Source organism: Sitophilus oryzae, unplaced genomic scaffold (genome assembly GCF_002938485.1).
Source record: "Sitophilus oryzae breed Bouriz unplaced genomic scaffold, Soryzae_2.0 scaffold_1712_pilon_pilon, whole genome shotgun sequence".
NCBI lineage: Eukaryota > Metazoa > Arthropoda > Insecta > Coleoptera > Curculionidae > Sitophilus > Sitophilus oryzae.
The window spans coordinates 201,653-215,225 of NW_022146405.1; the positions used below are offsets into that span (position 1 = coordinate 201,653).

A 13,573-nucleotide genomic window follows, 5' to 3' on the forward strand; every position below is an offset into this window, starting at 1 on the left:
CTCCATTGTGCTTCGTTCAGTTACGTGGCTCATCAATGGGTGGAAGCTTGGTATCGTCTAATTTGGAAAAAGAATCTACGTACGAATATGGGAAAACACACTTCATACGAATAACCTTAAATTCTTCTTCGTTAGGGAAATACTTTCTAACCTCGCGACACTGCTGTGATGTTAAATTTTGACTTAACTTATCCAGGCTGGAGGCCATAAATCGAAAACTATCCAAAAATCTTAATTTTAAAAATAACTTTTGTTGTCGCTTTTCCTGGTTATTGTCGTCATCCCCCACCATAATATATTTTGTAAAAGAAATATATCTTTCTTTGTTTTGGGGAATGACGTCCAATCGTTCTTCCTCCACAGCCAATTCTTTTATAAAGATGACATTAAAATTGTTGGAAGAACACAGAATGAAATTAGATATTCATTTAAGTTAAAAACAGAGTGAGCCGCACCTAGATTTTTTCCTGTCAGATGACAGTGGTCCCTTACTCTGTCATCTTCCACATTAAACGGTCTTTCGCAAATATGACAATGCGTCATCTGATAAAACTCAGCTTCTTGTACGCTACTGAGTGGAGACATGGATACAATATTTTCATAAATCGATTGTAGATTGATTTACAATCAGTCTCTAACCAATCTATGAAAACTTTATGTGCATCAGGTCCTCTAAAAGTCTTGAAAATCGACTGAGAATTATCAAATGCGTTTAATGTGGAAGAATAAAGAACGTGTTGGTGTGTTTTCACCGTATAGGAAACTTCAGGATCCAGCTCGTTTTGCTCTGTTTGTATAGGTTCTAAAATAGTTTCAAAATCAGCGTATACAACAAAAGGTACTTCTAATTTTCGTTCGAAATACATTGAATTTAACAATATTCTCAGAGATGTTTCTGTATTTATTTTCTTTTAAATTATCGAAGAGTTTCACTAACTTTTATGACCACAATCGTATTTTTTTTGATGATTTTCTAATTTAATATCTGAAGAAAAATAAACCAAGCAACCATCGCATAGGAATTTTGAATGTTGTTTTGCTGAAAGTTGCTATTGAGATTAGAGCGAGACATATTTTCTTATTAAACAATAATGATTATTTCCAGAATCATCACTGATTAATAACAAATTCACATGTCTATCTACCTTATGAGATCTAGTAAAATACTAAGGACCTACAACTTCAACAATATTCCTATCGTGTTTATAACCCTTCTCGAGTCCATAAACATTATAGAAATATTATTAAGTTGTTCGAATTTTGACACCTGTTTCAAAGATATCGGAAAATCTATACCTGACACATCCAATTCCTTCTCGAAAGATTCATAATTCTGAATTTGGGAACTGGGTGAGCAAATAACCATATAAAACATTTCTGGTCAGTGTTTTGTATGTTCAGCATGCTGCTTCTATTTGCTGATGCAGATAGAAACTTTAATTGGGTTGTTACCCTTACATCTACGTGAAGGAGTTGCTGAAGAGTCCAACCTAATTACACGAAAAAATAATTAGTATGGTGAAATCAGAAAAATTATATACTTACCACTATCTTTTTCATTGAACTCCTGGAATCTCCGCTTAATGATAGTAGTGAACTGATCAAACAACTCCTCCAAATCGGTGCCCTGACTTGCTCCCCTGAACCTAGAGCCAAAGGACTTGGTCTCCTCTACCTCCTTTGTCTGCAGGAGGAAGCGACCGAAAAGCTCCATACCGACTTTCACATTACCAAACCTTTCGATTTGGCATCTTACCAGCGAAATGATTTTTTCGCGGAGATTAGCTAAAAAATCATTAACGCTGATAGGATCTTTTTTCGATAAAAGTCGGTATGTAGCAATTCGGTTTTTGTAAGAGGTATTAACTAAGTAAACACCTTCCTCCTGCATTACCAAGTGTTCTAAAAAAAAATAAAAAAAAAAAAAAAAAATGTATAAAAATAATAATAACTTACCGTTATTGAAACCAAGTCTAGCTCTCTTTGGCACCGAAGACTCTGACTCTGCCTGATTGACCCAAATAAAAGAAAAAAAAATATTTAATATAAAATAGATCCTTTCTGTTAAAAAAAAAAATAGAAATATATGTTAAATAGTTAATTAGTTTAAATAATTGAAAAAGTTAAATAATAGTTGACTAATGAAAATAATTAAATAGTTAATTAATTTAAAAAATAATGGAAAAAGTTAAAAAAAATAATAGAAAAAAATATGTTAAAAAACTAATTAAATAGTTAATTAATTTAAAAATAATGGAAAAAGTTAAAAATAATAGAAAATATGTTAAAAAATAATTAAATAGTTAATTAATTTAAAAAGTATTTTTATTTTATTATTGATTACTTACTGTTAGTGGCAGAGCTTGTTCTTTTCAGGGAGGTCTTCTCTAAATTTTTTGGTTCAGGCTGATTGACTAAAATAGAAAAACCATTTAATATAAAATAAAAATAAAATAAAACTCACCATTAGGGGCTCCTTTACAAATCTTCATATGCCTGCCTAAACTATCACTTCTGCTAAAGGATTTCAAACATTTTTGGCACATATCTAAAATAAAAAGCATTTTTTTAAAGCCAGAACATAAAATAAAAATATTTACTTACGTTTACTAAGGCTTGCACCCTCGTCCACGCTTTAGTTTGAGACAGTTTAGTTCATTGGCTAAATAGAAAAAACGTTGTACTAATATAAAATAAAATAAAAAACTCACCATTACAAATCTTCATATGACTTGCCAAATTCGCGCATGGGAAAGCAATTCCCCCACAAGTGCTGGTATTTTTATTTTCTGGTAAACAGCTAATTTCGATGAGAGGCAAGTAGAGACTGATGTGAATTGCGAGTTGTTTGCTGGGTACAATGCTAGGTCGGAAACGGAAACGGAAACCGCAATCTAGAAAAACAAACGCGTGATATCATAGTCGTCATACCGGAAGCTGCAAAGTCCGATTAAAAAATAATACCGACCGCAAACTCCGATAAGGAATAAATGTTGCATAATGTATTTTCACCAAGTTTGAGTTGTTTACTTAAATATTCATCACAATGATTCATCTTCTAGAAAAACAAAAGCATGACATCATGAGAGGAAGCCGTAAAGATTGAAGTATTAGATCATTTTACTGTAAACCATTGCCTTGTTCACAACGCTCTCTCTTTCATCATTGATTTTGAACCAAGTTTGATTTATTTTTTACCGTTTAAATAAATATTATTATTATTTATGAATACCCAAAAGGCATTATTAATTAAAACTCAATCGTCAAACGTTAAAATTATCATCTGTGTTAAAAAAACATGGAAAAGATTTTTTTTTTGGAATATATACCGGGTGTGAAAAAAACAATCTATGACGTAAAGCGTTTGTTTTTCATTAACACCTTGTATATAACAGATATGACATGGGATTGGCGTTGACATTTGACGTTGACGTAGATATGTTTGACAGATGACATTTGACAGATGACGTAAGCCAGGTTTGACGTTTGACAGGTTTGACATTTGACGTTTGACAACCCCCTTCCTTCTCGCGTCTGCGCTGTACCCCTCCTCCTCTTTGACAGATGACATTTGATAGATGACGTAAGACAAGTTTGACGTTTGACATATGCCGTTTGACGTTTGACAGATGACGTAAGAAAGGTTTGACAGATGACGTTTGACATATGACGTTTGATGTTTGACGTTTGACAGATGACAAGTTTGACGTTTGACGTTTGACAGCCCCCCTCCTCCTCGCGCCTGCGCCGTGTTCCTCCTCCTCGCGCCTGCGCTGTACCCCCACTCCTCGCGCATGCGCCGTGCGCTCTGCTCCACTGCTCCACTGATGCAGAATCGGCCTTCTACCTCTACTAGTAATAAATTTTTAGTTTTAGTCATGTGCATTTTTCATTACGAATTGGCGATGGCGGACGACAAAACATTTTTCTATCAAAATGAATAAAAAAATTAAATGTGACAAAAATATTTCAATTGAAACATTTTGAACTTATTTTGAATTTCTTCCAGAAGAAAAATATTTATTTTATTTACCATTCAATCCATAAAGTAAATAAATAGTAATCAAAACAGTCAAAGGTTAATTGTCACGCGATTTGCGGATTACCCAGGGTTGCCAAGCAGGGTTCGGAAAACTACATGTTACTTTTAAAAACTACATAAACTACATTACATGTAGTTAATGTAGTTTATGTAGAGGGTGTAGTTTATGTAACCTATGTATGTAAGTTTCAAATATCAAAGGTTTGAGTAGAGGTATGATAAGTTAGCTTAAAAACACATAATGTATTTAATAGAAAACAAGCAAGAAAATATGGCTTGTAAATATAATATTTACATCATATTATGCTCTATTCACACTCATATAAGGGAAAAGTTATTCATGAATATAAATTACATAGTTATACGTAGTTTTTATGTAGTTAATGAACGGGAAAAGACGTAGTTTTTGAAGAAAAACTACACGTAGTTAATCAGGTAAATTACGTCTTGATTAACTACTTCCGAACCCTGTTGCCAAGAGAAAACTTTTGCTTGCGCAGAACTTGACCATAAAAATGTGTAGCATTGTGTAGCCATCCATGACCAATAACTGTAAACTATCCAATAAGATGTACGTTCACGTATGCAAATGAATTTATTAATTACTAGCGTGCAACCGGCACGGTATCACTACTTGCAGCGTTGCCAGTTTTCACCTTTTTGACCATTACTTTAAGAAAAAATAGAAGAAAAGACAAAAAACAGGAAGATTACGATATTTACGAAAAAAACATTTTAGATTAATTCTTGCATCTAGCCGACCCTGAAACTCTACAACCCGCATGCGCATTAACGATAATCGGTCGGTATTTCGCGTGCAATCTAAAAAAAAGCTTATCGCCAGAGACTAACCAACGCAATCAAAACACGTCTATGGAGGGCAGCTGTAAATAAATATAAACGAACCTGGGACTTCTCGATCCCGAAGCGACGGTCTTACCAACGGAGTCACAGCTGCTTTCATAGGAAGGCTATAGCTAGGCATTACTTAGTTCCGCCATTCATAACGTAATAATAAGTACCATCTGACAACAGCGCTAAAATTTCCAATAGTTTATACGTCATCCACACCGCTGTGATACCGTGCAGTTTTAGATGCTTTATTTATGCTTAATCCATACATGATCCACACCCAGGTTTGGGACCAGTTGGAAGCCAACGATCCTTAGGAACAAATTGACAACCGGTTGGATATTTCGCTGTGCGTACAAAGCTATTATGTTATGTGGCAACTGTCATGGCATATATTGATAATGAAACAAATGTCACAAACACAACTGCAGTTCTCTGCATGACGCTGTAAACATTAAGATTATCTATTAGTTTAGTTAATTTTGACGAAATTATCAAAAGAATAAACAAAATTAGGCAAAAAAGACATTCTTTTTACTTGTTAAGATGCTTGTATCTTTTATAAAAAAAAAACGAATTGCATCTATTTACAATTAATCATCTGTTACAATTTGTCATATACTTTGTATCATAATTTGACTCCTGTGTAATCATTTTCTTTTAATTGATGATAATACAGGTCTAGCAAATACCTTAGACTCATTGAATTTAAAAATGGGACGGTTAAAGACTGGTACACCTCCGAGACTAAAAGCCGACACTATAGATTACAGTCGGTGTGAAAAGCAGTTGGGAGACGACCCGCCCCTACCTTTTTCCTTTATGAATGACTCAGTTTGGATAGATGTAAGTAAAAGTTATTCACATCATATATTTATTAGTATTAGACATTGGAGAGCTTGAAATAGAGTAAACGCCACCAATGTTTGGGAGTGATTCATCGGTCGCTGCCATGTGAACTAATCTGTTCAAGGTCACATAAAACTTAATTCCAGTGCCGTGGTCTTTCAAGTCATATAATAATCAATATATAATCTGTTGTAATTTGTTGTTTTAACTGTCAAAGTCTTGTCAAAACATATATTTGGTTATAAATATAAAATGGAATGCCCCATTGGTCGCACTGCAAGCACACCAATGGACTGACGCACAAAAACGAATCAATCAAAGAAACGCGATATAGTATCGTCTATGTCAATCACGCTAACATTTTAGAATAAGTAGGAGGAGCGCAGGCAGATGATTAGACCGGGCCTTTAAAAACCTACGTCTGCGGTAAAAATTTACGTTTTTAATGTAAAAATGATAGCGCGCGTGTCGATTATAACTTCATCAAGCGATGAATCACTCCCAAACATTCGTGGCGTTTACTCTACTTACCTGTTTTCATTAAATATTGAATAAACTTTGTTTAGCGATCGTTCAAAGTCACGTCACATATTATTGTCTAACTCTCTCTTTCACTTAACAACCAGATGAAAGAGATATCGGTGACGTCATTACGGTATTTCGTAAATTACTGCACATTGTTTCATCTCCCCTTAATTCGCCGCCAAACCGACGTACAGTGTTTCGATTAAGCAAGTTGACTGGTCAAAAGTTATTCGGTAAATTTTGACAACTCTTGTCAAAAAATTACAAACAAACTTCGATAGTTTCGATTTTATTACTTTTTTGTTTAAAGTTAATCAACTGACGAATAATTACAGTTATTTAATTATACAAGTTTGAAAAGTGTGTATATACAGGGTGAGTTTCCTATGATGTTCTCTAAGGGTATCTCGGAAACTACTGGAGATAGAGAGTCGGTTATATGGGGAAAGAATTGCAGTTTTGTGGGGTCATAAATATGCGCCTTTCAGATTTTTGAAAAAGTTCATGCTTAATAGATATTTACAAAAAAACAAATTTTGGCTATTTTAAAAATTGTCCCTAGTTCCATTATAATCTATTTTAGACAAAAAGTTTTCAGATAAAAGTTGCAGATAATCACATCCCTAATGAGTTTGTGTTCTTCGATTTTTTCTAAGCCTGTCATTTTTGACATATGACATAAACATATGTTTTTTTTAAATGTAAACCATAGTTGGCCATGACTTCATAAAAAGCCCCATTTTTTAGCTTTTTAGCGATATACGTAGGTTTTTTTTAAATTACTGAGTTATAGCCAATTCTTATCTTTCTTGACTAATTTCACACAGTTAGCCATGGAAACAAGTTCAATCGATGTTGCTCTCAGAAATGTTAAACTGTCACATCCAGACTTTGTAAATTAAAATAAAAACAAAAATTGTAAATATGGATTTTTCAAATGAAGAAAAGCGTGTAGGATTATTGGTTCAAGTTTTCTTGGCCATACAGTTTCGAGGATACGTTGACCAGTGAACGTTACTTACGTTTTTTAGAAAACGGGTTTCAAGGCATGTTAGAAAAGTTAAATTTAGATACTCGCGCATTAATACAGGTTCCAACATGACTTTCATTATGACACACCATGCCAACCATACGAACTAAGTAAAATTAGTCAAGAAAGATAAGAATTGGCTATAACTCAGTAATTTTGTGAAAAAAACATATTATAGCTTATATCGCTGAAAAGCTTAATGGCGCTTTTTATGAAGTCATGGCCAACTATGGTTTCCATTTAAAAAACATATGTTTGTGTCAAATGACCGGCTCTAGAAAAAATCGGAGAACACAAACTCATTAGGGATGTGATAATCTACAACTATTATCTGACAATTTTTAAAATAGCCGAAATTTGTTTTTTTCGAAATATCTAGTAAGCCATGAACTTTTTCAAAAATCTGAAAGGCGCATATTTATGACCCCACAAAACTGCAATTCCAGTAGTTTCCGAGATACCCATAGAGAACATTGTAAAAAACTCACCCTGTATATTACCTGACGGTGCAATTCGTGGTGTAATATAATTTATTAAAAGTACCACAGAGTACTTTTTTATAATAGTGCTTGGTATTTTTTAGTGATGAATTTAGAGCTTAAAGATAAGGTTCCTTGAGTTTTTATAAGGGCCCGTACAAAGTACATAATATTAATGATTTTCTATTAATTTTTTTGTATTTTAAGTCTAGAACTTATATGCCCCTACGTGATCCCAAGCTGAAAATATTTTTAAATCATAACTACCACTGCATATGAGAGTCAATCTTCTGATGGTGATTAATGATTAGTTAAGAATTAGTTTATGTTAAGCAGTAGGAAATATTTAGTAGTGATGGGATAACTCGAGCGAAAATTCACTCGAGTACTCGATTATTGAAATAACCGGTATCGCTCGATTATGAACGATGCAAGTGACGAGTACCAAGCGACGAACGCAAGCGATCCTAGAATGAAATAAATTGAAATCCGATTTTAATGTGACATACTCGATAAAAAACCGAGCGAATTTTCTACATACATTGCAGGTAGCAAATTTATAAGACGCCGTATATATATTTATCCGTTGCGTATCTGAGGAATAAAATTCTACTACTACATCGACAATTGCTTTGGAATAAACTAAATGAAGCGATCAAGCGAATCGCAGGAATCGCTCGTCGTTTGCTACTTGCCATTCATCACCGAAAGAATCTGTACCCTGCGTACGCAACTTACTGCTTGGCGCTTGGCGTTAACGAGTACTTACAACAAGCGGCGGACGAAAAACTGTATTTTTAAATACGAGCGATATTTCGCTCGATCGATCGCTCGGTTATTGCAATTGCTTGATACTCGAGTACTCGATTATTGAAATTAATCGGTTTTTCCCATCACTAATATTTAGTGTAAGTAGGATTTTATAGAAATATATTTATACATACCAAACTATATTTAGTTTTTTTTTGTTTCGTTTCTTTGACCTGTATACTATATATTTTTTGTTTTTACTCTTGGCTTTAGGTCGTTGGGGTTGCAAAGATGTTTCTAGATTTTGTTCATTATTTTTTTATTTTATGACGACGTTTCGACAGTATATGTCTTTTTAAGCCTCTTTAAGTACATAAAAACAGTCAGTTAAAATCAATAAGATAAAATGTCAAACTAAAAGGTCTTACCTTGAACGTAGATTCTTACAGAGTTAAAATTTGTTAAAACTGGACAACACAATAACACATATTAACTATTGTTTTAATTGTTTTTGGACATCACACTTTACTATAGAGCACGTACGTATTTCCTAGCAGATCGCTCTGTATAAAACACATTTATCATTTCAAAACCCGATGTCTACTGTTTTTAGTGCGTAGAGGATCGACAGATATATTTTGCTTAGATTTTTTAGGTCTTTTTTATCATTTACCGCGTTTTTGTAGCGTTTTTTTGTATCTCCACCATTTCATAAAATCCTCTCTTTTTTTGGTGATTTTCTGTTTTTAAAATTTTAGTTTTATTAAAATCGAATGTATGATTTTCTGTTGACACATGATTTGTGAGGGCGGTTACATTTTTTTATCATACTTGTGCCCTTTCAGTCTATTTTCTAACCATTGAGAAGTTTGTCCTATGTAAACTTGGGCGCAGTTCGAACATGGAATTTCATATATAACATTGCTTCGTTTGTTTAACGGTGTTACAGATTTTAGTTTAGAGAAATTATTAGCTAACAAGTTATGTGCTTTATGACAAATCGTTATATTATACTTTTTGTGTAACCCTTGTAATTGTTGAGACAACCCATTTACGAAGGGGAGCGCAATATATCGTGTATCTTTTTTAATCTTTTTATTTTCTATTTGATTTTGATTGTTTTTTGTGTTTAAGAATTTTTGGAGCCTATCTTTGAATATTTTGTTTATTAGTTTTTGTGGATGGTTATTTTCTTTTAATGCATTTTTTGCTTTTTTATTGCAGCATCTCTATATTCTGTGTCGGATAGACGAATTGATCTGTCCGCCAAGCCAATTATCACCGATCTTTTTTGTCTTATTGATTTTAACTGACTGTTTTTATGTACTTAAAGAGGCTTGAAAAAGACATATACTGTCGAAACGTCGTCATAAAATAAAAAAATAATGAACAAAATCTAGAAACATCTTTGCAACCCCAACGACCTAAAGCCAAGAGTAAAAACAAAAAAAAAACTATATTTAGTTTGGTTTCAGTTTGAAGAATGTGTATCAAAATTAATTTAATGTTACGTTGAGCATATCTGTCAAAAGTGACCGCTCCGCTAAATAAAAGCAGTTATATTTAGCAAATATTCTTTGTTTAGAATGAATAGCATGTTAATATTCATAAGCAATAAAAAAAATTAACAAAAAAGTTGAATTAATTTTGTCCAGTCGCACTGATCGAAACACCGTGCGACGGTGCCAAATTTATCACTTATATAATAACTTATAAAAATGAACTTGTAAACAAAAGATTAACCCCCTAAAGAAGTTGAAATCAACGCAATCAAACCTCTTTCGTGCAACTTTGTGGTTATAAATAGTCAGATCTCGTAGATAAAAACTTGCATCTAGTCGGACTTGCATCTCGGGCGGGTATTTCGTGTGCAATCTAGACAAAAAAAATAACCCGCAAACTAACCAACGCAATCAAAACACGGCGTATTTTGATTAGCGATATAAAATTGTATACCATACATTTTTCTTTCAGCCTAGAGATCAAGTTACCTGCTATATCACTATGACAAATTCAAAAATAGAAAGTATCGTTAAAGATAACATACATTTAAATCGACATGTTTTTGAGGAGGTCACTGGACCAAGGTACTGTCCAAGCATAGAATCGAAAGTTCTCAAATTTGGTGGTCGAGAACATCAGATATGGCTGGAACCGGAAGGCTTGAATAGTGATGTGATATATCCAAATGGTTAGTGCAATTACAGGTAGTTTATCTGAAGATGTTCTAGTAGAAAATGCTTTGAATAAAAAGATTAAGGAAGGAGCATAATGTTATCCATGTGTTCATGCATGGTAGATGGAGAGGGGGACCTAGAGTAGGGATCCTTGACAGTTCTGTTTGACGATTCATTTGACACATTTGAATTTGATTTGAAATGTTGTGGATTTCTCAGTCTTTAATGAGCTTATTTTATATTATTCTACCACTGATAGTTGTTTGAAGGTAGTAAATCTAGAAAGAAATTTTGTAGCAGGACTTAGCAGTGACACTATTGCGATTTATCGAAAAAGACTGTAGTCTAAGCGGTACGCCAAAAAATCTGACGAATAATGCAGAAAGCAAATCCTTTGGTATGTGAACTTTGTATATCTGTAGAAGTGATTTGACACGCAGCACCTTGAACTCTGACCCCGCTGACAAAAATAGCAGCCATTTTTTTTAAAATTCAGGTTAGATTTAAAAAAAAACGGTAAGTACTTAAAGGACCATTAAAACTTCTACGGATAGAGCGGTAAATATAGGGCTACGTAAATATAGGGCTCCAGTACCCTATATTTGCCCCATTTAAAGTGTGTTTCAAAAATGCATAGTTTCTTAGATATTTTATTTAGAAGATTTCGATTGTCGATTTTCTGGATAGGTATACCCCTTTGAAAATAATCGACTTCTTTATTTATTACTTTTTGAACTTTTTTCACCTGGTACGGTTATAAGACGTTAATGTAAGAATTCTAAATGCATTTTAACCCCCTTTTTAGGTTACGTTGTATTTTAAAAAAATTGCCGAAAATGAAAAAATTGATTATTATTTTTCTCCCTCTGTATGTACTTTTTTGGCAAACTGTGTATACTAAAAATTTTAACTAATCAATCCGCATCGACCCACGCCCACAAATCTTTCAATTCGGAATAAGTGACAAAAGCTCAATTTTGGACAGGAAATTTTTTAGAAATTTTGCTTTTTTCAACTTTTTTTAAAATATCTCCCAAACCCTTCAATTCTAAGAAACCATTTATGCATCGTCGGATAGACGACTGATGGCGCATTCTCATGGCCTATTTTTCGTTTCTTAGATTTACATAGGAAGCCGTTGGGAACGATTTAAAGTTGAAATTTTGTCAAAATCAAAAAACGCAAATATCTCGAAAACGGTAAGTACTTAAAGGACCATTAAAACTTCTATGGATAGAGCTAGTGGAGTCCTATAATCGCCCATTTAAAGTGTGTTTCGAAAATGCATAGTTTCCTAGATATTTAATTTAGAAGATTTCGATTGTTGATTTCTGGATACTGTTTGAAAAAAATCGACTTTTTTATTTATTAACCTTTTGAACTTTTTTCACCTGGTACAGTTAGATGACGTTAATGTAAGAATTCTAAATGCATTTTGACCCCCTTTATAGGTTACTTTGTATTTTAAAAAAATTGACGAAAGTGAAAAAATCGATGTTTATTTTTTTTTTAATTTTTTTTTTAAATTTTAACTAATCAATCTGCCTCGATCTACGCCCAAAAATATTTCAAATCGGAATAAATGAAAAAAGCTCCATTTTGGCCGGGAAAATTTTCCGGAAATTTTACCAACTTTTCAATCGAACTTTTCGGTGGTTAGGAAAAAGTGGTTCCTAACCTAACCTAACACTAACTCCAAGACATCAGCTTTGTTCGGGTTCTTGTTATTACCGATTCTGAACCGTCCTAGAACTCTGCAGCGCATGCGCAAATGAAATAATATCTTCATATTTTCTTCTGCGCATACGCATCACAGTTCTAGGACGGTTCAGAATCGGTAATAAGAGAAACCCGAAGTAAGCTATTGTAAAGAAAGTTGTTCCCCAATTATATCGCAATTTTGACGCTTTTCCTTCTTTTTTATAAAATGGCCGCCATCTTGGATTTAATGTGTCCGGAAATCGAGATGCTGCGGGTAAATTCAATGTAATAAATATGTTAAGACCACATGCAAAATTTCTTGCTTTCTGCATAAACCGTCAGATTTTGCCGATTTTCTTGATGTACTGCTTACACTATGTAAAATAGTTGATTGTGTAGCATGCGGTAGACTCAAAAATCGAGAGAAATAATGGAATGACTTTTTGCTAGTAAGTGACTATATAATATACATACGTGTAATAAACCGATCATTTGTGAAATTCACTTAAAATTTACTTAATATATATATATTTGTTCATGCATTTTTGCTTTTATTTACTACTTGTTCAAGAATTTAGATGCGTCAGTTTGACTTATCTGCTTCAGTAGCGTATCGGACGTTTGTGTTAATAAATAATTATTATAACTTATCTATTTTTATTAGAATTGTATATTTTTATAACAATTTTAATATCAACATTTATTGACAACGTAAAATAAAACAACAAATTAATGAGTTCCCCATGTCTACCCTACATCATATTTTACATATTTTGAATAAAATTAGAACGGTACTGATAAACCGGAATTTAAGTCGACCATTCTAGCACAGTTTAAAGAATATAAAATATATTTATATATTCTTTAAACTGTGATTCTAGGGCTCTGTCGCAGTCGATCTAAGATTTTTGATATTATGCTTCTTCCTTAATCTTTTTATTCAAAGAGAAAATGTCGAAAATGACAAAAAGATGCAATGTCGGTTGACACATTTCTATGTATATTAATTAGTCATTTTAATTCAGTTGCAATTCGGATGATTTATTTATACGGGGTGTTTTTCAAAAGTAGCTCACTTCTATTTTTTACTCAATTCTGATTTATGCTATGGCAATGGCCTAGCTACGTCGAAACACCGGTTCCCATTAGAACACCGAAGTTAAGCAAC

The 13,573-nt window shown here is 33.2% G+C and overlaps 1 protein-coding gene across 1 annotated transcript in view; it reads left to right on the top strand.

The window, feature by feature from the left end:
- Nucleotides 1-13,573, top strand: part of LOC115881290 (protein MTO1 homolog, mitochondrial) — a 42,096-nt gene that overhangs the window by 14,476 nt on the left and 14,047 nt on the right. The window contains exons 5-6 of the mRNA XM_030898715.1: nucleotides 5,574-5,740; nucleotides 10,502-10,718. Coding sequence (XP_030754575.1) covers nucleotides 5,574-5,740; nucleotides 10,502-10,718 — 384 coding nt within the window. The remainder of the gene's footprint in view (nucleotides 1-5,573; nucleotides 5,741-10,501; nucleotides 10,719-13,573) is intronic.